The sequence below is a fragment of the Equus przewalskii genome, chromosome 7 (assembly GCF_037783145.1).
Source record: "Equus przewalskii isolate Varuska chromosome 7, EquPr2, whole genome shotgun sequence".
Classification (NCBI taxonomy): domain Eukaryota; kingdom Metazoa; phylum Chordata; class Mammalia; order Perissodactyla; family Equidae; genus Equus; species Equus przewalskii.
Genome location: NC_091837.1, coordinates 36,325,928 through 36,353,745, shown reverse-complemented (window position 1 = coordinate 36,353,745; position 27,818 = coordinate 36,325,928). Strand labels below are relative to the sequence as shown.

At 44.3% G+C, this 27,818-nt stretch overlaps 1 protein-coding gene and 1 long non-coding RNA gene across 3 annotated transcripts in view; one reads left to right on the top strand and one right to left on the bottom strand.

Moving 5' to 3' along the window:
- Positions 1 to 222: 222 nt before the first annotated feature.
- Positions 223 to 27,818, bottom strand: part of RAB31 (RAB31, member RAS oncogene family) — a 120,617-nt gene continuing 93,021 nt past the window's right edge. Inside the window, exons 6-7 of one of the 2 annotated variants that reach the window (XM_070627444.1) lie at positions 16,862 to 16,971; positions 223 to 3,967 (exon numbers count right to left, since the gene is read on the bottom strand). In XM_070627444.1, coding sequence (XP_070483545.1) covers positions 3,870 to 3,967; positions 16,862 to 16,971 — 208 coding nt within the window. In that variant the 3' untranslated portion in view covers positions 223 to 3,869. Of the gene's footprint in view, positions 6,639 to 16,861; positions 16,972 to 27,818 lie in introns of both variants that reach the window. The other variant, XM_070627445.1, reaches the window with a different exon arrangement.
- Positions 22,538 to 26,158, top strand: LOC139084501 (uncharacterized). The gene is made up of 3 exons (XR_011541930.1): positions 22,538 to 22,830; positions 23,120 to 23,243; positions 24,778 to 26,158. It is a non-coding gene; the product is annotated as an uncharacterized lncRNA (long non-coding RNA).

Here is a 27,818-nt window from a genome sequence, read left to right as displayed (position 1 = left end):
TTACGCTATAGTTTTCATTGCGTGGCTGTACCACATTTTATTTATCCATTTCCTTAAGGGAAGCGAATGTTCTGCTGTTGGAAACAGTACCAGTGAACATCCTTATACAGGTCTTCATAGGTACAGGCACACAAGTTTCCACAGGGACTCACCATTCTTATTCTGAGGAGACTGATTTGTAAAAAATGATTCAACAGAACATACAACAAGAAAAAGACAAACTTGGTAAAACTTAAAATATTTATTAGTATGAATCAGTGTGTGTTAAACCAAAAATAACAGATACAATTGGACGCTGTTGAGGGCAAAGCTTTACCGTGGAATACAAGGTGGAATGGTCTGCAGCAGCGTCTTCGATACGCGAGAACTGGGTCCAGCCCAGACAGAAGCTCTTTATAAAAACATGAGAAAAAGGAGTTTACACAACAGAGTATGATGTTGGATCACTGGGTCTGGTTTCAGCAATGATGGTTAAAAGAGTAAACTGGATACCTAACAGGTCTGAATACAGCTTAGGGCGCTTTCATTTGTAAGCCAGCTCATTATTCAACTTGCTGTGAGCGTTGCTGAGCAGTGAGAAGTGGAGCCCCCCAGAAGGAGCTCAGTGTCGGCCATCACAAGCCATCTTCCTTGATCTTACAGGAAATATTTCAGTCATCCAAACCTCCCTCAGAAAATAAATTCAGTTCTTATTGGTGCACAGCCCTTTTGTTGGCTAAAGCTTGGCTTTAGATCTTCAACCTTCTATGGTCTGAAAGGTAACGTCATATTCAGCACCCTAATGTACCATTTTCTACTATAAAATGGCAAGTCAATTATGTACCTACATAAAATATTTATATGACCCCAGTGCCCTCTTTGGGATTTCCATGGGGAGATAACCCCTAGGAGAGCCCACGCCTACATTAGATAACACACCGTCACGAGCCAAATGCGGCCAGTGAAAGGGGTTATACGCTGGCCTAACAAATACGAAATCATATTTACACATGTACACGTACATACCACACACGAAAGGAAAGAAAACAGAGGAAAAGGAGTAAATTTTGGAAAAATGATGTGAAGGATGCTACAGCACATAAAACTCCTTGACATTGTGGAGCCATAGTAATTTCCAGGCCTTTACATAATATTACATGGTTATAGTTCAATATTAGAACAGCCAGAAAGTAATCTCAAGACAAATCAAAGGCAGATGAGATGGCCTCGCTGCAGACAAGGCTGGAGCACCCGTCTTCAGAGAAGCCTCTGCGTTTATGCAAATGCTCATGTGCTCAAGTGCCATCCACTCTTGACACCAGTTGCTCCAAGCAGTGATTATATATATTCTGTCATCTGACTGGCTTGAATAGTTAAGGTAAGAGTGGTTCACACCCTCAGGTGCTTCTGAAATAAAACCAGGGGCTCATTCATGGGTAGCTGGCTGTGTGTGGTTAAGATCAGCTATTTTATGCAAGACACAACCACTGAAGAGCTGGCCCAGAGCTGCAGAGGCTGCTGAGGAGCGTACCACCTTAGCTTGGCAACCCAGCGGCTGTCTAGAGATAAACCCAGGTTCTCAGGGACTGTTGGGTGAGGAAGGGTTCCAAAATAAGCCTGCACGTCACCCAGAAAGAGGTCATTTCAATTTGGAACCCAAATTTTTTAACTTTGGAAAGAGGCACGGTAATCACTTGGCCGGCAAGCAGAATCATGTAGGTCAGTAATGTTGACAATGTGCAGAAAGCCCTAAGGACCCCTGCCAAGACATCCAAATGCCACTTGCCAACAGTTCTTGAGGTACTGTCTGGGAGACCTAAGGGGCCCCCTTGAACCAAAAATATGCCCTCACATCCTAAGATTGTCAACTACTCTGGCAAGCTGGGTGAAGCAGTTAGAACATCAAATTGACAGCATATTCTTGAATTAAAAAAAACCTAAATCTGTGATTTCCACCTGTTTTCTTGATTGCAGACCACTTACAGGAGTGTAAACTTGGCCCTGGTCTCTCAAGTACTCTTGCTTTCTGTTGATGGTGGACTCAGCGTCTCCACCTGCCGTGAGCATGGTGCGCACAGCCGAGAGAGGACTCTAAGTACCAGGTCACGCTGAGTGACTCAAAGTTCAAGGTTTAATCAGCTCACTATCTCTTTCCTGGCTTTACACTGTAGGTGTTCAACTAATGTTTGCCTGGCCTTGAACGCTCCTGGCAAATAAGGTTCATCGGCTCTGCTGCCACGCTGCGTGAGGCTGTTCCCTTGCAGCCCCCACAAGAGGCCCCGATCCAAATGTCCTTTAAGAATCACCTCCCGATATGAGCCCTACTAGGAAATCAACTGCTTCTTGACCCTGGGTTTTTATGACAGTTAGAATGGTAATAGGATTTGAATTTTCCATGGAAAAGCTTTTCCCTTTTTTCATGCCTTCTTTCCCTTTACTTCCACTGGATTCACATATCTTTAATTAATTGAGCAGACAGAGAACCTGAAAAGGAAGGTTTTATCGAAGCCTATTCTCAGCCAATTTGCACTCCAGAGTTGGACCTCTGGTTACTCCCCCAAACTCACCCCCCAAGCTTGGCATCTTCTAAAACGCTTTCTCCAATTTTATAGTTTTGGGAATCTTAATCTGGAATTGAGAATCTTAAGGTGTTGGTACCTCGTCTGGCTGGCTTTCCTGTAATCTATTATAAATTGATGCTATTAGATGTTTGCCCTTTGGTCTAGACTCAAACATCCTCTAGTTAATTTTCCCCCTAGATATGACACTATGATATATTCTCTCTCTTTTTAAAACACTTTTATTAAAAATTGGCACCTGAACTAACATCTGTTGCCAATCTTCTTCTTCCTTTTTTTTCCCTTCTTCTTCTCCCCAAAGCCCCCAGTACATAGTTGTATATTCTAGTTGTAGGTCCTTCTGGTTGTGCTATGTGGGACGCCGCCTCAGCATGGCTTGATGAGTGGTGCTAGGTCTGCACCCGGGATCCGAACCAGCGAACCCTGGGCAGCTGAAGCAGAGAGCGCAAACTTAACCACTCAGCCATGGGGCCGGCCCCGATATATTCTCTTAATAAAATAATACTCTGTGCATTAAATTTCTCTAAGAAAGTAGGAATTTGTTACTGTGGAGGCAATGCATACCAGGCGGTGTCTGGAATAATATTTATATCCTACATCTGTCACTGATTACACAATAACTACTAAATGAGTCTTCCAAACCAGGCCTCCCAATCCCAAAATCACACGCAATATTTTAGTCAGATTTGGTTTGTTTACATATGACCAAAACTTAAAAAAAGGTTTATCAAGTAAAAGTCAGAGATGTAGACAACACTTTCTAATACATCTTTCTCCACTTTTATAACAGCTCAAGTCCACAGCTTGAGTGATGGTCCAATTACACTCCACTGAAAGGTAAATTAAACTAAATTAAATTAACCTTTCCATGAAGGCTGGTTAGGCAGCAAGGCAATGGCACTGAAGAAGTTACTGAAATCTGGCGGGGGACACAGGACATCAGAGTGGACCTCCACTTTAGAATCTCACACACATAATGAGCCAGTAAGACTTCTGTACAAATTTAAGAATATTTTAAGACTTTTAACGAAAAACTCAAATATACTTATTACCTAACATCCATTCCCTCCCAGGTGCATTTCATACACTAAAGGCCACTTTGCGGTGGTATGGTGGATTTTTCCAGAGTTTTCTAAAACCCTTTTCCAGGGACAATCTTGCCCCATTCCCTGCAGGTCTTCCAGGATGCCAAGCCAGCGCGCTCACTCTTTCTAAGTGAGGTGCCAGGCCACCGAGGGTGGGAGGTCCTTCAGCAGTGCACAGGGCGGGGGGCTCTGGCTTCTTCCAGTACAGTGGACCCTGGCCCACGGGTCAGCAGCACCGCGGGCCGGCTTGCGTGGATGGCTTCATAAGTTTGATTCCTCCATTGTTTCCATTTTCATGGGGGTCCAAGGGTGGGATCTGGCGACCTGGAACAGAAAGGAGGCCACATATAGATTGTACCTTGCTTCAACACCTCCACTAAGGTTTGGGTCACACAGAAAGTGGAGAAGCTACAGAAGTAGCTCGTTTTCCCTCCTTCCCTCTTTTCCCCTCTCCTTTCTTCCTCCCTCTCTTCCTTCCTCACTCCACTGCATGAAGTCAAACCGCGTTTAGAAAGTTAAGGAAAAGCAAAAGCAGCTTCCAGATACTACAAATGTCCCTGGACTTGGAATCCCTTGCTCCTGAGTACAGAGAAAGTCCCCATCCCGCTTCTCGGCACGAACATCAGCGCCTCGTCCCTCCCTCGGCTTCCCACGCGTCTGTCCCACTGCAATGGGCTGCTTCATGGACCCGAGGCTTCAGCAGTAACAGCGCGCGCTCGTCTTTTCTGCTTCTTAAATAGAGCTGGATTGGGAATTGTAATCTTCCTAGTAATATCACTTATTGACACTTAGCTCCCCACCCTTCATCCTGCCAACGCACTTAGAGCATTAACTGGAAAGCCCTGGGAGGCGTTCTTCACAGGAAACAGTATTTTTCACGTCATCCACAAGTAATCCTACCTGTAAAATTTAACTTGAAAAATTATCCCAGAGTCTCTGTAAATACACAACGTAAAAAGTAAAAAGGAATGGAGGGTTAGGGAGGGGGTAGCTAAAAGGTGTGTGGTTTCTTTTTGAGACGATAAAGATATTCCAAAACTGACTGTGCTGATGGTTGCACATATCTGTGAACACACTAAAAACCACTGAAGTGTACACTTTACATTGGTGAAAGGCATAGTATGTGAGTTTTATCTCAAAAAGCTGTCTTTAAAAAAGGCAGTGGAATCTGGAAGTAACAAATATGTGTTTAGAACCTCACAGTTTTCAAGGATTGTCACAGGCACCTTCCTCACTTAATCCTGTGAAGCTGGCGTGGTGGCCGTGATTATCACGAGTTTACTCAGAGGACCTTGGCTCCAGGCTGAAGGTCACACCTCAGGCGGCTCTTTGATGATGACCTGCATCTCGATTTTCTGAGGCATCCCAGAGCCAGCGCTCCTCCCGCTCTACACGTAGCTCTCTATGCTATTGTTCTAGTTGCCGTGAAAAAGGCATGAAACACTAGCTCGAAAAGCAGGATTTTTTCCCCCCAGCTAATTAGTTTAGTGCAGTATCAGTTTACTAAGTAACCAGTAATTAGAAATGGAAGGGAAATTAGTTCCAAAGACAAAGTCCTTCAGTGCAAGTGGATGTTACCTAAGGACAATAAAGAGAGTTAAAACGCCCTGGCAGAGGACATTTTCACAAAGGGCAGAAATAGTTAATTTCAAGGGTATTAATTCATTGTGTCGATTGGGTGGCACGGTCATCCATCAAAGCTCAAGCATAAAGATCAAGGTCACTGGCAATTATCCCCAATTCAAAATCAATGGTAGAGCTCTTCACCTGACTACCGAACAGATGGGAAGGTTGTAATAATTCTGCAGCTGTTGCTTCTGCCATTTTGCATAGCCCATAAAGTTATCCAAAGCTTTTTCTGGCCATTCTCAAAACAGTTCGGTCCTAATGCAGAAGCGAATACAGATGTAAGTATGTATTTTCCTCTTCTGGACAGGCTGTGTTTTTTTATTAGTCATAATTAAAAGGAAGTAAACAAAAAGCCTGTTCTACTTTGTCTATCTTAAGCGATAGAGGAGGAAGTCCCCAATGACTGCCAATACTCTGATTTATTCGGATCAGATCTCGCCAATCAAGTGCTACTTACTCCTCTAGAGAAAGCGATGTGTTTTGGAGGGAGGATAGTGTCAAGTTATATCATTATTTAAATTATTTAGGATAATAATATTTCAGGTGCCTCCCGAATGTGTGAGGTGCTGCACGAGGGGGTTTTTCTTTTGCATCTGAAATATTTTCAGACAAAATTATAATTCTGATTGGTGCAAGCTGTTGCTCTAGTTAACCAAGACAGTCCTATTTACTGGTCGGTATTTCTGACAATATCAAAATCAGCATCCTACACTAACATCGACCTCATGCTCTTCTGATGTTGTCAACTCTAAAGTTAGCAGGACAGCAGCACGCCGTCAGCCCTCCCACACGTGACTTGTGCTACATGACTCCTGTCATAAGTTTTCCTAAGTTTTTTTCCTCTTCCAAGTACCCCAAATATAGAAAAAGCTTATACATAAGATATTCATTAAAGCCACAAAAGTAGAGTGAAAATATAGCGACAAAGAGCATATAGAAAGCAAAATGGGAATGCTAAGGCAGCCCCAACACCCTGCCTTGCTCTCCCCTCTCCCTCTATCTTTCCGCCTTTCACCCCTCCCCCCAGTAGACAATAAGGAGACAACATCTGGGGAGTCTCCCCAGATTAAGTAAGACCCAAGTCACAGCTCAGGGGGACTCCCTCTTATTTGTTTTAAACTGTTAGCAACATTTTTAAATCAATTGTTGAACCTGGCTTCTTAGAGGCACCGGGTTCTCTTTCTCTTCAGAATCCTGAAAACCTCACTTATTAGAAAAAAATATTTCTCAAAGACAGAATTACTGCAGTTTCCTCAGACTTTGTTTTTCTCATTTGGCAGAAAGAGTTTTGCGATCTGAGTGTCAGTACTCCAGTTAAGCGAACTTGGACAAGTTGTTTAATATCTCCAAGACTTCCTTTCCTCACCTATAAAAAGAATATGAGAAAGTCACTTGACAACTCCTGCACAATATAGATAGGCAGCTATTACAATATGCAAGGGACTCATGGCAATGAACAGAGTCCCCAGCTGTCTCAGGGTTCTGGGCGCAGCTTAAGCGGCGTTTGCAGGGGGTGAAACCCCTCCCCAGTGGCTCACGGTGGTGGACACTCAGGGTTCACTTACTAAGATCAGGACCCATCCTGCTCTTCATGAAACGCTCAACCTTGGAGGTGTCCCACACATTCCGGCATCAAACAGTGAGAAGAAAGAAGTGCTTACACTTTAAGGCAGAGAGAGGAAAGCCAGGTCATAACAAGGAGGCAAGCACCTTAAAAAGAGAAGAAAGCCAGCAGCGCTGTGAGAATACAACGGGGCTCTGACCTTGTGGTCTGAGTTCTCTGGAACTTATGGAAAGGTTAAATGTACTTAGACAAGAGAATAGTTCTGGAAAATAGCCCTAGCGCTCTGTGCGAAATGATCACCTTTGAACACTGTTGAATCAGTATTAGTTACATGGGCAAAGAATAAGACAAATATATACATACAAACATCTGAAAAGCTGTGAGTATCATCTGCGTGTTTCTACTCTTACAAAATGTCCTCTGAGCACACAGTCTCCAGAACGAGTCATCCTGGAGTACAAGCCTACGCCAGGGTGTTTATTTTAATAAGCTTTGGATTGTGTAAGATTCTGCTTGGGAAAAGTTAAGACCTTTTTTTGAAGTTCAGTTTTCCTCAAAGTTGACAGCCCAGAGAAAAAGTAGTTTTGATAAATGATTTCTCAGGAATGCAATTTGCGCAAAAACAAATTCCAAGCCTGTCAATTTTATCGTGGCTCTGGACGGAGGCTGTAATGCTTTTGCACGCAACACAAATAAACAGCATGCTTAGCTGCAGCTGTTGTCCTTCTTTGTGTGGTGGACCAGCCGTTTCCTTCGTGAGCTCAGAGTCATCCCTGACGTTTTGCTGTCTCTGTCCTCCCCTTTCATTCCAGTTCCAGCATTTCCTGGGCTTGGCCACCTTTTATTCGGTGTTAGAGGTGCTGGCAGTTGCTGGGTAACTTCTGTTTCTCAATCTTGATTTTCTGAATCATCCAGATTAGTAAACTGACCAAGTTTACCAGGACTTGGCAGTATTTACTCTTGATAATGACCTTCAAGCCTCTCCATTAAAAAAGGGGGTCTCTATGGAACACTGCAGTGACTCACAACCATGGAACTTTGCCCTAAGAGCACAGTTTGGGGGCGGGGGAAACACGCATGAGAGTTGAAGCCATTCTCTAAACTGTCCTTTTGCTGCCAAAAAGAAGACAATATTGGAATTACTAGATGATCTTGGACATTAGAGTCTAGACCTGCAGAATAAGCTAACATTCTCCACGGGACCAGACGGGCTTAGGAGGCGGGAAGTGAGTGCATTTAGCCGGGGGGCTTGCAGGAAGTCCCCGGCAGGGAGACTGAGAGCCTGAATTTGGGTGCAGTTGAGAGAAGGAGCAAACAAAGATGGAAGAGAACCGCAGGAAGACGCCTGGAGGACGGACAACCGATGGGAAGTGGGGGGTGAAGAGAGGGACAAAGAAAACTGAAGTTCAAAGTCTAGGAAGCAAAGGAACGGCCATGCCCCAACAGACAGGGAAGGGGGCAAGGCCACCACCGGCTAATAGTCCAAGATGCCAAATGTCTTCAACACAGAGGGCCTTAGGCTATCCTAAAATCATTAGGCTTCCTGACGATTCAAAGGCATTTTTTCTTTGTCTTTTAAAAAAATTAATAGACTGTATTTTGGGGGGGCAGTTTTAGGTTTACAGAAAAAACGGAGCATAAATTACAAAGAATTCCCATATACTTCTCCCCATCAGCCCCAATTTCCCCTATTTTAACATCTTGTGTGAATGTGGAATATTTATTACAATTGACAAGCCATTATTGATCATTAACTAAAGTCCATAGCTTACATTAGGGTTCACTCTTAATGTGGTACATGCTATGGGTTTTGATAATGTATAATAACATGTAGTCACCATTACAGTATCGTACAGCATAGTTTCACTGCCCTAAAAACTCCTTGTGCTCCACCCACTCCTCCCTCCTTCCCCCCAAGCCCCTGGCAACCACTGATCTCCTTACTGTCTCCACAGTTTGCCTCTTCCAGAATGCCATATAGTTGGAGTCACACAGGACATAGCCTTTCAGACTGGCTTCTTTTACTCAGCAATACGCATTTAAGGTTCCTCCATGCCTTTTCAAGGCCTGCTAGCTCATTTTTTTTTGTCACTGGATAACATTCCATGGTATGGATAGATCCCTTTAATTTTTTATTTTAACATTTAAAAATTATAAGACATAAAAACACAAGCCACAAAGCAAAAAAAATCTAACATATTAGACTTCATCAAAATTAAAAACTTCTGCTCTTCCAAAGACATTGCCAAGAAAATGAAAAGACAAGCCACAGACTGGGAGAAAATATTTGAAAAACAAATATTTGTAAAGAATATGTATCCAAAATATATAAATAATCTTTAGAACTCAGTAAGAAGACAAACAACTCAATATAAAATGGCCAAAATTCGAATTGACACTACCAAAGAAGACACTAGAATTGCAAGTAAGCACATGAAAAGGTACTCAACATTAGTAGTCATGTGCAAAACGAACTTTCAAACCACAAGGAGATACCACCATACTCCCACTAGTATGATTGAAATTTCATTAACTGACCATAGCAAGCAGTGGCGAGGATGTGGAGTAACTGGAGCTCTCCGACGTGGGTGGTGGGAATATAAAATGCGAAAACCAAAAAACCAAAAAGTTTGGAAAACAGTTTCGCAGTCTCTTAAAAAGTTAAATGTGACCTATCAGATAAGCCAACAGTTCCACTCTGGGTGTGTACCCACACAAAGACTTGCACATGGATGCTCATGGCAACCTCACTGTAACTGCCAAAACTTACTGAAAATGACCCAGATGTCAGGTGAACAGATTAACTAATTTTCACTCATGCAAGGGAATACCACTCAGCAATAAAAGGAACTCAAATCCATATTGTGTTAAACTCTATAGGACAAGTGATCTAATTTCTTGAATAAAGAAATCGCATGAGGGAGAAAAAAGAGAGAAAGATGGAAAGAAAGACTTAAAAGACATATCAGCTAACCACTGTGTGTGGAATTTATTTGCACCCTGATTCAAATAAACCATAAAATGAAGCAAAGAAACCATTTACGACAATTATGAGCTATTTGGCCACTGAATATTTGATGATATTAATATGATAATAGCATTATGATTATTAATGTGATAACGTAATTGTTGTTATGTAAAACAAAGTTGTATACTGAAAATATTTACAGATAAAATGATGTCTGGGATTCCCTTAAAAATAACAGAGGCAAGGGGTGGGCAGGGGATGTGTGGGGTAGAGACGAAACCAGCTTGGTTATGAGTACATGATGGTTCACTATATTATTTGGTTTACTGTAAACGTTTAAAATTTTCCATAATAAAGTCTTTTTTCTTAAGTTCCCTGGAATCTCACCACTATGACACGATTATTAACATTTTAATGTGTATGTATCCTTCCAATCTTTGCCCAGAAGAATACGTAATTTATTATTATATATTTCACAGTTCATATTTTATGAAATCAGGCTATTACTCACACCGCTCTGTAACATTTATTTCACACTCAAGTTATCTTTTTATTCAGTAAATACATGTTTACCTCATCATTTTAATCACTGGTTTACACTGATGTACCATGAATTTTTCAACACTGTTTCCCAACTTTTGGACAGTTAAGTCATTTCCTGCTTTTCACCATCATGAATAATGTCACCATAAACCACCATACGCACTGAGAAGTGACACACACTAGAAATGGAGAGCAAGCGCTCTGGAGCCCCCTGCCTGCCTCCGGATCCTGGCCCTCTCCCTTCTTAGCTAGGTGACCCAGAGCAAGTTACAAACCTCTCCGTGCCTCGGTTTCCTCACACGTAAAATAGGAAGGAGCACAGTGCCCGTTTCAGGGAAAAACGGTGCTCTAATGAGTTAAGATATAGTTAAGCAATTGCAACAACAGCACAGAAGGAGAACTCGCTAGATGTCAAACGTTATGACTGCATTTTACACACCTGATCAATTTCTTCTCTACAATCACTGGGACAAAAGATACGTATGTTTAGGGCTTTTGATATCCAACTTGCCCATATTCTGAAACCACATTACTTCACAGATGTCTCCTATTTCTGCATTTGTGAAATGAACATTTTTGGTGGAGAGAAAGTGGACAGGCTTGTCCCTGGCCTTTCCTCGTTCCTTAGGGCTAACTCTGCCTTCATTTGACAGCTTGCTGTACTATCACAAAATCTGCCAAGGTTTTATTTTGTTTTCAAATTTCTTTAACCGGCTCCAACCAAAAGTAACTACCTAGGGAACTTCAAAAATCCAGTGGACTTAAAATAGCTAACACTGTGCAACAAATGATGACAGAACAAGACACTATTACTGCCCACAAGTCTTAACTTCCTGTCTTTCATATTAATACCCTATTCTAATTTTTCCAAACCAACATTCTTGTACTTCTAATTATACTCACTTTAAAAACCAAATATTTCTCACCTTGTTCTCAAACTAACAGTAACCAACAAAAAACCTAGTTCAACACCTTCAACGTCCCCAGACGTGATTTTCAGGAGAAAGCCTCATGTTCTCTTCTCTACAGTCAATATTCCAACTAACTCAAGTAAAAGCAACAGCTGCCTGGCCGAGGCCCACCCCAGGCCAGACATTTTCCTGGTGAGTCTGCACAGCCCCACCTCTTTTTGCTCTCAGGGAGAGTTAAGGAAAAAAAAAAGTATTTGAATTGAATAGTTAAAATCCACAAACCAAAACTTGTGTTCCTCCCACTCCAGAATCTAGTCTGCTAGGCTCACCGCAAATCCAGACCCGAGAGAACTTGCTTCTGTGAGAATCTTCCTCCTTCCAGGAAAGGGAGCCCTGGGGTGCTCTCCGTCCCTCTCCCTGCCGCGTCCTCCGTTCCACACCCTCCCGTGTGATCGGTTCTACTTCCAGATTTTTGAAATTCACGTCCACTTGTTTCCACCTACTCCAAGCCACCTCTCTTCTAGATTACAGTAGCCGCCCTTATTCACGGGGGACCTAGTCCAACACCCCCTGTGGACTCCGGAAGGTGCGGATAGTACCCAACCCTATATATATTATGTTCTTTCCAATACGATAAATCATAAAGTTTAATTTATAAATTAGTCATCATAAGAGACTAACAATAACTGATAATAAAATAGAACAGTTATAACAATATACTGTAATAAAAGCTACCATAGATCTTAGCAATCTCAGCATACAAATTTCTCTTTTCCTTATTAAGTCGAGACTTTTCACTTTTTCACCCAAAGGAAGCACTTTACAGCTTCTCTTTGGCATATTAGAATTGCCAGCATCACTACGCTTGCACTTTGGGGCCATTATTGAGCAAAATAAGGGCGACTTGAACACAAGCACTGGGATACTGCACAGTTGATCTGATAACCGAGACGACTACTAAGTGACTAATGGGGGGTGACGTATACAGCGAGGCTAAGGGATGAGTCACATCCCGGGCGGGATGGCAAGGGGCAGAGCAAGATTTCGTCATGCTACTCAGAAGGGCGCACAATTTAAAACTTATGAATTATTTCTGGAATTTTCCATTTAATATTTTCAGACCATGGTTGACCAAGGGTAACCGAAACTGCAGAAAGCGAAACCATGGATAAGTGGGGACTACAGTATTACAACAGCATCCTAACTGGGTGAGCCATTTCCAAGCTTTCCCCCTTCTGATACATTCTCCAAGGGCGATCTTTTTGTCACTGTAAACTGGATATGCCACCCCCTGCTTAAATCACTCGAGTGGCTTCTAGCTGCATCCCCTCCTTCCCATTACAAGGCCAGGCAAGGACCTGGCTCAGTCTCTAAGCTCAACCCCCAGCCCGATCCCTGAGCTCCCCACCTGCAGTCCAGAGGCTTCCTTTCTCTTCCTTAAATGCACCACACCACCTCCTGCCTCAGGAACTCAGCTCTGGTGTTCACAGGCCTCTTCTCATTTTCCAGGTCCAGCTTAACATCATTTCCTTGGGGAGACCTCCTCTACGCAATCTAGAGTCCCACCTGTCACAGTCCTTGTTCTTCTGCTTCACAGCATTTATTACAATGTGCAATTATACACCTGTCTGACTCCGCCCACAGCCTGTCTCCCCACTCAACTGTCAGTTGTTTAGATCACCATGATGTCCCCGCTATCCAGCATGACGCCTGACTCACAAAGAGCACAAGACACATTTGTTGGATAAACAAGTGAAGAGACACTAGGCCTGTCTAATTGGCTGGTGTTATCCAACCTGAAGTCCCCATAGAAAAGTGACTACACTTCTCTTGATCTGTGAACCCTCTCACATATTATCTCCTGGAACATCAAGAGATGAGGCTGAAGATGCAAATTCAAAAACCTGAATTTGGCACTGTCCTATTTACTAGTCTCAGCTAGTATGACAGAATAAGACCTGCTCCAGAGGTCGTGCAGTCTCGCCAGAAGAACGGATGAGTACCTGAAACGCGGAGAATCATTTAAAGAGGGAATAGGTTCCAAGTCAAAATGATGGAGCAGACAGTAAGAAACCTCAAATGAAAGGCGTTGAGGAACCATTGTGAGAGTCGGGGCACATGAAGATTTCGTGAAGGGAGGAGACCTGAACGGGGCCTTGAGGGAACAAAGGTTTGCAGGAATGAACATCACACATGGGTGCAGAGTGAGCAAATTCCGGAAGGAGAGAACGCAGACCTAGCCTGCCCGGGAGCAAACGCCAGCTCGGAGCTCCACGCCTTGCCTTTCAAATCATGATGACGGAGACAGGCTGAGAGGGTAGATGCATAAGGAAGAACATCAAAATTTTGGGCATTGATTTTAACACTGTAATAAATAAACAGCAGAATATTCTGTGCATTTTTCTACACCAATTTAAGAACTCAAACGTAGAATAATTTTCTTGGCCAAGAATTTTTCTTCCTATATTTTGACTCAAAGGGCAAATCTTTAAAGTTCATATTAAAGGCATAAGAACCTAAGAAAGTGTAATGGACAACCCTGGTTGGAACTGCGTGGAAGAGAACTAGCGACATGCAGTGGGGTACAGGAGCTCCAAACATGGGATTTAGAAAAGGGACCCAGACAGATGCCAAGCAGAGGATGGCACCTTGTGTGAGGGCTGACTGTGCGCAGACCACCCAAAACAGGGCAGCCCCGAAATCCTCAGAGGGTAGCTTCAGTATTTGAAAGCAGACAGTCTTTGCTAAACAATTTCCAGTTAGAAAATATATTAACTCCTATTCAGAAAGCACAGTTGTCTCATTTCTGGTTTATGAACACTCCGGGTACGTGAAAGAGAAAGGTGTCTCTCTATCCAAGTCAGTATGAATTAATTTTGTTTACGCACCCTTCTTAAAAGGCTTTTATTCTCACTACCCTTCTTGATTTCTTATTGCATCTTTTCTCCCAGGCACGTTTGTCTCTGAACACAGCTTTGGGAAGCACAGGTGTCAGCAATATCTCATTCTATTTCAAGCTCAGGGAGGAGCACAAGAATACACGTAAGACTGGGGAAAAGGAAAATAAAGGAAACGTCAGCTGCACTGTTACAGGTACCCGGTGCTGCGCTGGAGACAAACCTGTATTCAGGCTGCCACGCCCTGGTCCGAAGAAATTTGCCTGAAGGAGAAAGGCCGTTGGGCACCAGTGCTCACAGCACGTATATGGAGAGACACCTTGGCAGGGCCTGTGTGTCTACAGGCTCTTTGCTAAGGCAATTTAACCAAAGCATAAGGAAACAGAATCAAACAATTGTTTATTTGATATGGAAGATGAGGTGATACAAGTATTCTATGGCTTCCAGAGAAATTAAGTATTGGAAGCCACAATTACCGGGTGCTTTAAGCAAAATATTTGTTTTCTCTTCACCAGGATTCTCAGGAACTCCTTATCCAAAGTGCCCATCACTCTGAGCTGTAAAGACCGGATGCGTGTGACGGGCTGTCTACTGGCCGGACCACACCAAGAAACACTTTTCAAGTTAAGATATTAATACTTGCTGCTTAGGTTTGTTTTCTTATTTGAGGTCCTTATTTCATTTTTTATTTTATTTTATTTTTTTTTTTTAAAGATTTTATTTTTTTCCTTTTTCTCCCCAAAGCCCCCCAGTACATAGTTGTGTATTCTTCGGTGTGGGTTCTTCTGGTTGTGGCACGCTGCCTCAGCGTGGTCTGATGAGCAGTGCCATGTCCGCGCCCAGGACTCGAACCAACGAAACACTGGGCCGCCTGCAGCGGAGCACGCGAACTTAACCACTCGGCCACGGGGCCAGCCCCTCATTTTTTATTTTAATAATGACTTGCGTAAGCCTCAGAAGGTCTCCTAGCTCGTGCAGAAGCCTCAAGCTGAATCTCAAGGATACGGAACTCTGTGCTCCCTTTGCTGCACACCGCCCTCTGCACCGTCTGCCTCCCAGGGGCCAGCTGGGGAGAGGGCTCGAGGGAAGGGAGGAGCCGCACAGAGTGGCGTGGACGTCACCGTCATCAGCAGCTCTCTGGCTTCATGAATTAAAACCATTAATAAAACCAAACTTTCCATGGCTGTACAACTAGCCCAACAAACCAGAAAAGCCAAATGTCCCCAGAAGAGAATGAGTTTGGTCCAAGGAAACAGGAGGTCGGTGGAATGAGTTCAAGCCCACCTCTCTTAGACGTCACCCAGAGTTCCACAGCCACAGAGGGCGGCCGAGCAGTTTCCTCCCAGCAGGGCGCTGCAGCCACGGCCCATTTTCGGGATGGAACAGGAGTCTGGGAGATGGGGTTTCCAACATGAAATGACAGCCCTAGCTCTCTAGAGTTCAACCACTCAGGTCAACAAGCTCAGAGAACACCATTCTGTAGAGAGGGTGAAATAGCAGAAAAACGAATCCTTCTGGAGGAGGAAAGAAGGGGAGGTGGTGTGGACCCCAGTGAGCAGGGCCAGGGTCTCTGGAGAGCTGGGTTGCATTGTTTGGTGCATTTCTGTGTCGTGCCAGAGTTCCCCATCCCAGTGAATTCCCCCTCAAGCCAAGAAAAACAAACAAAATACTCCCTGTGGTGGGTTCTCAGAGTCTAAAGTAATGAACCAAAACCAGTTAAAAGGAAATCAAATCTGTTCTGGGAAGCGGCCCCTCTGACTTTGAGAGCACCGCCAACAATGACCTCAGGCAGAAGAGAGATCAAACTATCAGTTTCCCTTCTGGAATTTCCTTCTAGAATTGTCTGGAGCCTAGATATTTGAGAACAACTGCCAACTATTCAGGGGTTTGACTTTTCCTAAGGTGGGTACCCCAGGACTTTGTGTGCAAGGACCTCACTAAATCACTAAACACACTTCTTGCAAAGTCCCTGATTACGCTCTGAGGGCATCTCAGCACAGTTTCCCAAGAACAGGTAGCCTCTGAGGGCACCCAGAACAGAACGTCATTACCAGAGAGGCTGCGAAGGCGAAGTCTGGCCATCAGCTGGGAAACAGATCTTAGATAAAGGTTATTCATGGGGAAGCAGCGTAAAGAAAGGGAAGCATAACATGGCCCAGAACTGGAGATGGAGCCGTCACCTTCTATTAATTAGCTGATCAGACGGAGGAAAACCTTTACAATTCAACTCTTCACCCAATACCCAACTTCAGATCACAGTGGATGGGGATACTATTTTTTGTTGACGATCACCAGCAAATGAAATCACTAAAAGTTCCTCTTATTTTGTTCGCCTAGAGTCATTCAGCTGGACGGGTGACTTTGGTTTTCTATATCTGATCACTGTCTATTTTATTTCTCCTCCCCTCCACACACTGACATAAGATGCTATGGAAGACATAATTTTTCAATTAAAATAAATTTTATTTTGCAGCATGATTACTACGTTTTGATTCACAAAACATAGAATCAACAGGTTACAGCACAGAATTATGGAAAGTTGGAATTGGGAGGCACAATATAGGTCAGAATTAACAAGTGTATGCTTGTAGGTTTTATATCCACAGCATCAAACAAATTCACACGAAAAGCTCCACTTCAGAGCTCTATGATTTCATCCTTTACTCTCAGAGCATAAAACGTAAGCCAAAAATTCCAGGTACTTACTGATTCCTTGGAAGAGCTCTTCAATGTTAATAGCATTCTTTGCACTTGTTTCAACCACGATGGCACCTATGGACTCAGCATATTCCTTAGCATCCTTCAAGGGAACCTCCCTGGAAAAGAAACCAAACCCAGACAGAAATGAATGCTCATTTGTAAAATATAAATAACCCCAACAGATCAAACAAAAAGCTCATGTGGAAAAAGATCCTTTATTTTCCTGTATAATAGCAATTCACTTGCTCAGGAAGTATTGAAAACCTAGTATGGGTGAGACTTTTTAGAGTTTAAAACCTGGTCTCTGGCATCCACAGAGACAAGATGTGCATATATAAAATGTCGGCCCCAGTCCACAGAAGGAAAAAATTCCAGAACAGTAGGAAAAGTCATTATGAGTACGGCAGTGTACATTCCAGCTTTCAGAGTTAGCATTGACTTCAAATTTTTTTCCCCATAATGATGACTCAATATTCTTAAGAAATTGTATGTGTGTGCAAGTACGTGTTCGTACGCCCTTAGAAGACTTTCAAATATCGTCTTCTACAAATCAGGGAAGATACTGACGTGGTTTGAAAGTTTGGAAATGAACGTGGTTAGCTGCCATGGCTATGATGCAACGTGGCCTATTTGGACTCTCACCTTTAAAAGGCTGTTCCCGCAAAGGTTTCAGGACATGAATCCACTTAAATGAATAATCTAAAAAGACATTTATTGATCTGCTTTCAATGGGAAGATACTGTGGTGGATACAAAGATAAAAAACACACAGTTCCTATCCTCCAGAAACGTATTCATTTATTCAACAAATGTTTACTGAGCAGCTATTGTACGCCAGTCTTTCTTGCAGGTGCCAGAGAAAACACTAGTCCTTGCCTTCTGGAATCTACTTGAGAGCAAAGGCAAACACATTCACGGTCACTCTAATCCACTGCATCGTAACATCTGCAATATGTGGATAACAAAGGCGCCAATAAAGTGCTTCAGGAGGGGAGGGTGGAAAGAGATGCCTTTGACCCATGGACCCGGGGAAGGCGCCTGGGAGGAGGTCACCTGAAGTGTGGCCATGAAGGGGAGAGAAGGTCAGAGGGACGGGAGCCGAGAGAGAGGGTCCAGCAGGAACTGTGGCAGAAGGGCAGGAAAGCACCTCGCGACCGAAGAACAGTGACGGGGTCAGCTCCGCATTCCAGGGAAAAGCCGAGCACAAAGGGGACTGGAGGAGGGGAGTGAGGAGAAGGCTCTGGAAGCTCCTCTAACCCGTCGGCGAGAGAGAGTACAATGCTGCACTAGGAGGACGGCTATAGGAAAAGAAAAAAGGGAGGACAGAAAAACGCAACCAGGAGGGAGGCGAAGAGACTTCCTCTGTCTCCCCATCTCCCTCCCTCTCCTCCATGCCCTCCAAATTCCTCAGAAATAGTTTTAGCTGGTTTGTAAAGTTACTGGGAAAATTGTAGTGTGGCATTTAGCTTCTTTATGTACCCCAAATCAAATGAGAAGAGGGCTTTCCAGGTACTAGCTGGGAGAGGGCTTGACTGGAGTCTACCATGCGCTAGACGGTTGTCGCAGATGCCACGCCAGAGAAGAGAATCTTGCTGGAATCCGTATTTCCGTACTCTTTCCTGCCAAAGACACACTCGGGAAAATTACACTCCTGAATCTACCATCCTTATTGTTTCTAACTGACAAGCCCTGGCCTCTTACAGGTATTTAAAAAACACAAGTTTTCTGGTAGCAATGAATTTTACGTTAGAAACATTCCAGAAAAGGGCTTTTTTATGTTTAGTTTGGCATGTGACCCTGTGTTTTATTTCTTCCTGGCAGTCTTTACGGAAAGGTGAGGCTCATCTCTGCCCAAATGTGGGACAGATAAGACAGGCTGTGGCTTGCTGATCTCTGCCTGGGGTGGAGGCGCAGCTGGCAGTCAAGGAGGCTTCAGAGACCCTGACGCGAGAGCTTACGTACACCGTTAAAGGCCTCCTTCGCTCCCCTCTCAGCAGTCTCATTGTGGGACAAAGAGGAGGAGGCCAGGTTTTGCCAGGATTAAGGCGAGAACAAAGTCACTTGCAACATAATCCAAAATATCCATCCTCAGGATAACAGCAAATGGAGATGGGCTAACTACCTCACAGGCTACAATGCTGGACCTTGAAATGAGATGAGAAAAGTGTGTCCTCATACTTCTCCCATGTTTAGAAACAGATCTTGTTAAGTAAATGACTTGCTGAAAACAGAGCAAATTTGGGGTGGAGGCAGGGTCTAACCCACGGCCTCTGGTTCTGCCCACCTTGCTCCCATCAGGCCTTGACAACACAACCACCCAGCTGGCACCCATACTCCCGAGGCCGTTCTTTCCATGCTTATGGACAAAGAACATGAGGGGTTCAAACTATTCTCGAACTGCACTACGCTGGAGTCAGGGCTGGAGGCAGGGGAGGGCAGAGCCTCCTAAGGAACAGGCTCTCACTCTAAGAGTCTAGAAGGCCAGTGAAAGTCCCGCTACCAGGAACTGAAATTAGAAGGACCGATCCTTCTTGGGTCTGCCAAAACATGTTTCCACTACTGTGGTATCATAAGAAATATGTATTTGATCTTTGTCCCTGGTTCTTGGCACAGAGCTCCTAAAACCCACGAAGTTTCCCGAGACAGAGGTGTGTCTTTTGTTATACATAAAGAGCTCCGTAGACCATACCTGAGCTGCTGACAGGCAGGAGCCCCTAGAAAGCTTCAGGGTGGGGACTGGTCGCCACACGATTGGAGGGTTGGAACTTTCAGCCCCACTCCCCAACCTTTAGGGAGGGAATCGGGGCTGGAGTTTTCACCAGTCATGACTAAGTAATGAATCCTCAGTAAAAACTCCTGAATGCAGGGCTTGGAGAGCTTTGGGTTGGTGAACACACAGAGGTGCCGGGAGGGTGGTGTGCCCAGAGAGGGCATGGAAGCTCTGCCCCTTCCCACATGCCCTGCCCTCTGCACCTCTTCCATCTGGCTGGTCCTGAGTTGTATCCATTACAAGAGAACTGTAATCATAAGTCTAGTGCTTTCCTGAGTTCTCTGAGTCCATTCTAGCAAACTATCAAACCTGGGGGCTGGGGGTCATGGGAACCTCCAAATATGTAGTCTGTTGGGCAGAAGTAAGGGTAACTTGGGGATACCCAAGACGTGCCACTGGCATCTGAAGTGGGGGGCAAGTTTGTGAGACTGAGTCCTTAATTTGTGAGGTCTGTGCTAACTTCAGGTAGTTTAGGGTCAGAATTGAATTGAATTGCTGGGGCCGGCCTGTGGCCCAGTGGTTAAGTTTGTGTGCTCTACTTCGGTGGCCCAGGGTTTCGGTGGTTCAGATCCTGGGCGCGGAAATGGCACCGCTCATCAAGCCATGCTGAGGTAGCGTCCCACATACCACGACTAGAAGGACCCACAACTAAAAATAAATATCTGACTATGTACTGGGGTACTTTGGGGAGAAAAAGGAAAAATAAAATCTTAAAAAAAAAAGAATTTAATTGAATTGCATACCCAGTTGGTGTAGGAAAATTGTTGTTGGAACAAAGGCTACAACTACAATCTGAAAAAAGAGCCTTAGAAGTGTGAGAATGTAATTCCTTGGAGCCTCTTGCGACCACTGGGAACTCCTCCAGCTGCATTTCAGCAGAGGCCCACTGCACAGACCCATTAGGCTGGAAGGTGCCAGTATGATTACAAGAGATATGGCATCTAGTGACTTTCATTCATTTTTTTTTTAACAAATATTTATCAAGTGTCTGCCATATGCTGGACATTGTGCTAGGCATTGAAACAGGTAAACTGAAACCTATTTGCCCAAGCCAAGATATAAACACAGTCAATTTTGATGGTAAAGGCTATTTTTAGACTTTCTAGACCAAGCTACATACAGATAGTAAGGACTCCCAGAAATCACCCAGAAGCCTTAATGCAAACTCGCTGGGAAGGGTAAACTTGGATTCCTTCCTCGCCTGCGCCCTCCTCCAGTGGCTCCTTCACCCTCCTTAAGGAGCTGATTATATTCTATCTGACCCTTCAATGTCAGCATTGCCCAGGGTTTCTTTCTTGACTATCTATCTGAAGTCCTACTGCCACCTCAAAGCAGTGGGACTGGCCAGCCTCAGGCAGGCCGAGTGGGCAGGATGGAGGTTGGGACTCAGAGCCGGCGCTGGATTCCCTCTAGAGCCAGCAGACATGAACGGAGGGAGAAGTGGGAAAGCTGGAGCCCATGGGAGACGCGATAGTCCCCTTACCAAGGAAACTCTGACTTTCAGGGCCCATAAGAAGAGACCAGAGTCAGGGTCAGGGTCAAGAGCTGAGCAAAGGGGAGTGAAAGCAGTACCACTCAGGATTGGGAAAGGAAGATTGCCTCCAACGTGGACACTGTGCAATAGATGGACTTGTCTGTGCATGGCATGTGGCTACATGCTCAGAGGGCCGGAGACGCTATCCTTTCTCTTCTATATCTAGACACATCTCCCTCTTGAGCCAGCTGATCGCTGGTCATCGCTACTTGAACAGCAAACGGGCTTCACAAACGTAACTTGTCGAAGCCTGGCTAACGGCCTTTCCCCCACAAACCTGCTGCCCTTCTCATAAACCCGCTACTTCCCAAGCCAGAGACCATGGAGACGTCCTAAGTGGCTTCTCCTCTCTTACTCTTGACGCTAGTAATGAAGCCTGCGTACCCTCCCTGGTAGCCTCCCCTCCAGGCACCTGCCTCATTTGCCACATGAATATCTGCAGTTGTCTCTGACTGCTCCTCCAGCCTCCTGCAGCCCACTGCCCACATGCACACTGTGGAAATCTTTCAAAATCACAAATCTATCCAGTATTTCCGTGAACAGAATTATTCAGTGTCTTCCAATTGCCCCAGGATAAAACCCACCACCTGCGCAGGACGAGGCTTCAGGTCTTCTTGCTCTCTGGCCCTGCCCAGAGCTGCGGCCCTTCCAAGCCAGTTGCCATTCTGGGAACTTGCTGTGCTCATGTCTGTTTCTGGGTCGTGCACCTGCTCTTACTTGGCAATATTCCACCCGTGGCCTCCTGGAGAGCTCAGCCTCACAGCCCCTCCTCCAGGGTAGATGCTCTTCCCCTTGTGCCCTCATACCTGTGCTTATTCCGGCATAATACTATCACCCTTATGAAACCGTCTGGCTCCCAAAACAGGCTGTGGATTTCTTAAAATCAGGACCACGGTTTTGTTTTAGTGTGCCAGCATCCTAACAGAGCCTGGCACCTAGGAGGTAATCAATGAGTATCTGTTGAACGACTGAATGACAAAATCACCCAAGTCTCCTTCAGCAGAAAGGACTCAGGTGGAGGAGGGGCCGTGCAGACTTAAGGGGCAGTGTGGGGAGTGTTGAGGAATCAATTGGAAAAGGCCTGGGGAGGAGGCACCCCCACCCTCCATATGAGCGGGGAGGGAAGCTTAGGGGTGACAGCACACGAACGGGGAGGGGTCTCCTCCTGGCCCGGGCTCTGACATTAATCAGCTTATGTGTCAGCATGGTCCACACAGTGGCCTGTGGTGTGCCCCAGACACAGGCAGAGGCCTGAGCTGGCCACAGCACTTGTCGGCTCTCTGCGGGGGAGGGAGGTCAGGAAACAACATTCTTGTGGGCTGCAGACTTTTCAGCAGGCAGTGCTGCCCAATAAGGGTCCTTGTTTTGTTGTTCTCGGTGTAACCAGGCAACACGGCAGCTGACTCATTCCAATTTCAGGGCTGTTGAATTCTCCAGGCTCCTCCTCCGCTGCCGCAGGGAGAGAGGAGGACAGACAGGTGCACCACGGCGTTCCAGAAGCCCCACCAGTGAGGAAGGGGACCAGCAGCAGGCTGAGGCAGAACAACGCTTCAGCCCCAGGGCTTCACCCGCAAGGGTCGGTTCTGCGGGCTCCTGCTGGACGTCGGTGGAGAAGATGACCTCCACTGAGCCCACCTGTGCTGAAGGGGCGCGTTCTGGCCACGGCTTTCAGGTCAGAATCTTTCACAGGTGGCCTAGCAAGCACCTGATGCGAGAACGGCGGTTCAGGAGTGCTGCCCACAGAAGTATGGTTGTGTTCTCCTTCAGTGAACAGCCCCTCACTCAATGTCCACTTCCCTCAGGTCTCAGGCCGGTCATTCTCCCGGCCAGGGTGAATGCTTTACAACCACTGTAGATGTCAAGTAAGTTGACATTACAAAGTGCTCAGAACATCAGCGTTTACTTAAATCTTTACAAAGATGTAGCAGCCGGGACAATGGCATGACACCATTTTCTTACAGAGTGCCAAAAAGACTGAGGAAATGATGTAAATGGAGGAAACAAGTAAAAAGGAGGCTCCAACTACTTAAGAGCTCGAGGCCCTCAGAAGTTCCTCTGACTCAGTCCCTTCACTTCGTGGCCCAGGTAAGGCTCCCAGTTCAGCCATCACTGGTCCATAGAAGAACAGGGGAACCCAGGCTACACCAGCCAACTCGTTAAATATGTTAATTTCCATCAATCACCCCAAGAGTAAAATCCCATCGTGTTTTAAAGTCCTTTCTCCATAAGAAAGACCTGACATTAATTCTGAAGTTATTTATTCAAAGATGGTGTGCAACTTTTCAGAGATCATGAACATTTCTTGTGACATTCCTGTGCATGCTCTCTGCACACTCTGGTTTGGGTTGTTTGAATCTCTTTCTTATTAATTTGTAAGTGTCTTTGCATATTAAGGAATGGAGCCTTTTGTAATATTTTCCATACTTTTTTCAGTTTATCATTTGTATTGGATATAATTTGTAATATTGTTGCCACACAGAAGTTTTTATATAGTCAGACTTCTTGAACATTCTTTATTACGGCTTCTGAGTTTTGTATCATAATTAAGCAGTTCATTCCAATTCCAAGATTATTTTTAAAATTCAACTGCTTCCTCTAACTTTCATGGTTTTGCTACTTTCCATTTAAAGCCCTATTCCTTTTTGAATTTATTTTCTCTTATTTTTTCCCTATGACTAAGTATCCCCAAACCATTTATTCAACTATCTCTTTTTTCACTTATTTAAATATCATCATTATCATATACTAAATCATCCTATATATTTCACCCTATTTCTTTTTTCTATGCTCTGTTCGTTGCTTTTCTGTCTAGTTCTATGACAATGCTACATCATTTTATTACAGAATCATTAGAATATATTTCAATAACTGCTGGCGTTTGTCCCTCCAATACTGTTTCTGCCTGTTTATTTTTCTAGATGAATTCTAGGGTTATTTTGTAATAAACTGTCCTTTTAAAGTGTTATTTTGGTAATTTGCCTAGAATCTCAGTGAATTCATGGTTTAATTTAGAGCAAACTGACATTTTTACAATACTGAGTTTTTCTATCCAGGGAAAAAGTACAGATTTTCATTTATTTAAAATAGTCTTCTTTTATGTGCTATCAGAGAGCTGTAACATTTTTATCTATGTAGGTCTTGCTTGTTTCTTGCTTAATTTATTCTTAGGATTTAAAAAACTTCACAATTTTAACAATGACACACACAACAAAAAAAGTTTATTACTAGGTATTTCAAATTTGTATTGCTATCATAGGAGAGTTTTAACTTCTACTTGGTTTTCTTTTTTTTTTTAAAGATTGGCACCTGCGCTAACATCTGTTGCCAATCTTCTTCTTCTTCTCCCCAAAGCCCCCGGGTACCTAGTTGTATATTCTAGTTGTGAGTGCCTCTGGTTGTGCTATATGGGACGCTGCCTCAACATGACCCGATGAGCGGTGCCATGTCCACGCCCGGGATCCGAACCAGTGAAACCCTGGGCCACCAAAGCGGAGCACACGAACTTAACCACTCGGCCACGGGGCCGGCCCCTCTATTTGATTTTCTAATTGGTTATTATTTGCATATAGTTGAAGAATAGTTATTCAGTAGATGATCTTGGTTTTCCTAACCCTGCTAGCAATTAAAGAAACTGACATGAAAATGAGGATCACATTATTCGCATATCAGACTGGCTAAGATGGAGAAGTTGAATATCTGCAGTGTTGGAGTGTGGAGAGACTGATGCTCGTACACTGTTGGCAGGACAACATATGTTCCAAAGAGCTCATGGAAGCTTACTTGCAGAAAAACCACATCTCCTAAGATGTTTTCAGGTATCTTAGAGCAAGCGCAGAAAAATTCATTCTCTCGGAAAATTAAATACAGAAGTTAAAAAACAAAAACAAAACAACTCGATGCTAAAAACAAAGAGACGAAATGAGGACAAACACCCAAGATTCCTGCACTCCTCTCTGTCACATAACAGTTGCAACCAAGCCTCCTCTAGACATCTTCAGAGACACCCAGGAATATCTCGGGCATCACTCCCAGGCGTGTCCTACATCAGCCACCAGTGACGACTGCGGCTTGTTAGAAATGAAGATCCCTGTGCCCCAGGCCTACTGAACCAGAAGGTCTATTGGGCAAGCAACTTCCCAACAGCTTCTTACACATTCTGAAGCTTGAGAATAGCTCTTTTAGGGGATGGACTGTAAAATACTGCGTTTGATATTTTTGCAGTCTATCCAATTCATAACGTGACACTATGAGGTCAAGAGTCTGGCAATCTGTATTAACATGACTATCCCCAGGGCACCACTGTACGGTGACAAAATAAGAGTAGCAGCCTCATGAGCTCTTCCCAAAAGAAATCTTCTGGAGGGTCAGGTGTGTTCTAACGCACACACCATATTTCGAAAATACCATTAGAGCAACATGAAGCATTTTATATTCTGCCAAACTCCTGGAATATAACAGTTAAGACATCATTTAAAACTGTTTGCCCTATACATTCACTCTCTTCTCCAGCCACTGTCCCCTCCCCCTTCCAAGGTCAAGCTAATTTAGGCCACTTAAGCTGGCCATGAGCAAGTAGACAGGCAACAGTGAGCAGGAGCCGGCTGTGAAATGTCTGGTGGAATTATTTTTTGTCAAAACCATCCCACATGTTTAAGGTATTCTAGCCAAGAGCAACGGAAATCATTCACAACATTCCATCGGAATCCAGCCGAGGAAGGCTGCAGGCTGTCTGCGAAGGCGCTGTGTGCCGTGAAGCAGTCTGAGTCTCCCCCACTCCCTCAGGCAGCCACAGAAATGAGGAATCAGGCCTGGTGGTGCTCCCATCAGCTCGTATTTTCCCTAAATATCCAAGATATGTGTGTAACACACAGATGAGGCAACCATTTTAGCAATAATTAAAGCAGCAAAATCTCTGTTTAAAAAATGCTGGTTCTTCTAGACACATGGGTTGGTTTACCTGTGAGGAAGTGAAACTAAAATAAACTCTTTTTTTTAAAGACTTTACTTTTTATTTTTCCTTCTTCTCCCCAAACCCCCCGGTACATAGTTGTATATTTTTAGTTGTGGGTCCTTCTAGTTGTGGCAGGAGGGACGCCGCCTCAGCGTAGCTTGATGAGCGGTGCTAGGTCCGCGCCCAGGATCCGAACCAGCAAAACCCTGGGGCTCCAAAGCGGGGCGTGCAAACTTAACCACTCTGCCATGGGGCTGGTCAGCCCCCAAAATAAACTTTTTTAAAAAAAACAAATAAGTACCACCTTCGCAGTAAATATCTGATTGGACAATAACACTTTACAATGGTCTAAGCGCTTACGGTTACAGCACTTGACATGGGTACCCTGGGAAGAACTTCTGTTTCCATGGGGCCTCACTTGCTTACTAATGTGTGTCCGTAACTGCTGTCCACCTGAGGCCAAGTTCCTGGTGTCAGGTTCCCATAAGCAGTGTCGGGTTCTCCCACAGACTTAAAGGAAAATGTCAGAGTTTGAATCAAATGAGGACTGAGCAGAAAACATAGGATCTCTAGGGAAACATGGCCCTTCCTTTGCCTCTTAATATGCTTCTCCAGACAGATTTCAGGCTGGTCCCAAGAGGCCAGACAGAACCATTGGGAAGAGTTGTTGGCCCCACATCCCATGAGCAGAATCAAATGGGCTGCCATTGGAAATTCTTCTCCCTCCTCAATGCTGTTCACACCTCTTAGGAGATGAAACATAGCATGATGGTCAAGAACTCAGCTCTGGGACGACTACCTGGGTTTAAAGCTAGGCCCCATACCCTCTTAGCTACAGGACCTGGAACAAGCTTCTCCACCTCTGTGCCTCAGTTTCCTTATTGATAAAATGGAAGAATGATAGTAACTCACCGGATCATGAGGATTAACCTAAACCACTTCTAATTGTGTGTGGTACATAATAAGCATTCAATTTGGGTTGGCAGTGATGATAATGATGATGATGATGAACTTGTTTTCAGTCCACTGCCTAAGTGAACAGAATATAAATATAAGAAAATGCTGTGCTATTTGAAAATAATCGCTGAGATTGCTGTAATTCTTAATGGAAGTTACATTTTGAACTCTGGAACTTATGGGCAATATGTAAAGTGAAAGGGAAAAGATTGTCTTATCTTCTAACAAAATCTCCAGGAGCAAAGGATTACCACTCTGCTTAATCATACATTAGTTGATGACTTTTTAAAACATCCCTTCCCAGCCCTGAAAGAAGGTTAGAATGAGCCATGTGGTTCTATATTAGAGTCAGAGGCATCAATATGAATTTATGTTTATCTTTTTTTGTTTTTGTCTTGTTTTGTTTTTGGTGAGGAAGATTGGCCCTGAGCTAACACCTGTTGCCAATCTTCCTCTTTGCTTGAGGAAGAGTGACCCTGAGCTAACAACTGTGCCCATCTTCCTCTATTTTGTATTGGGCTGCCACCACAGCATGGCTTGAGAAGTGATGTAGGATCTGAACCAGCCAACACAGACCACCAAAACAGAGCACACTGAACTTCACCACTACACCACCGGGTTGGCTCCCTATGTTTATCTTAATATAGATACAGATGGCTGGATAGAGAAATAATTATAGACATGAGTGTACACTCGAGTTAGTATACATTATGTCTATTTCCTAGCTCTGTTCACTGAGAGACCCTAGACCT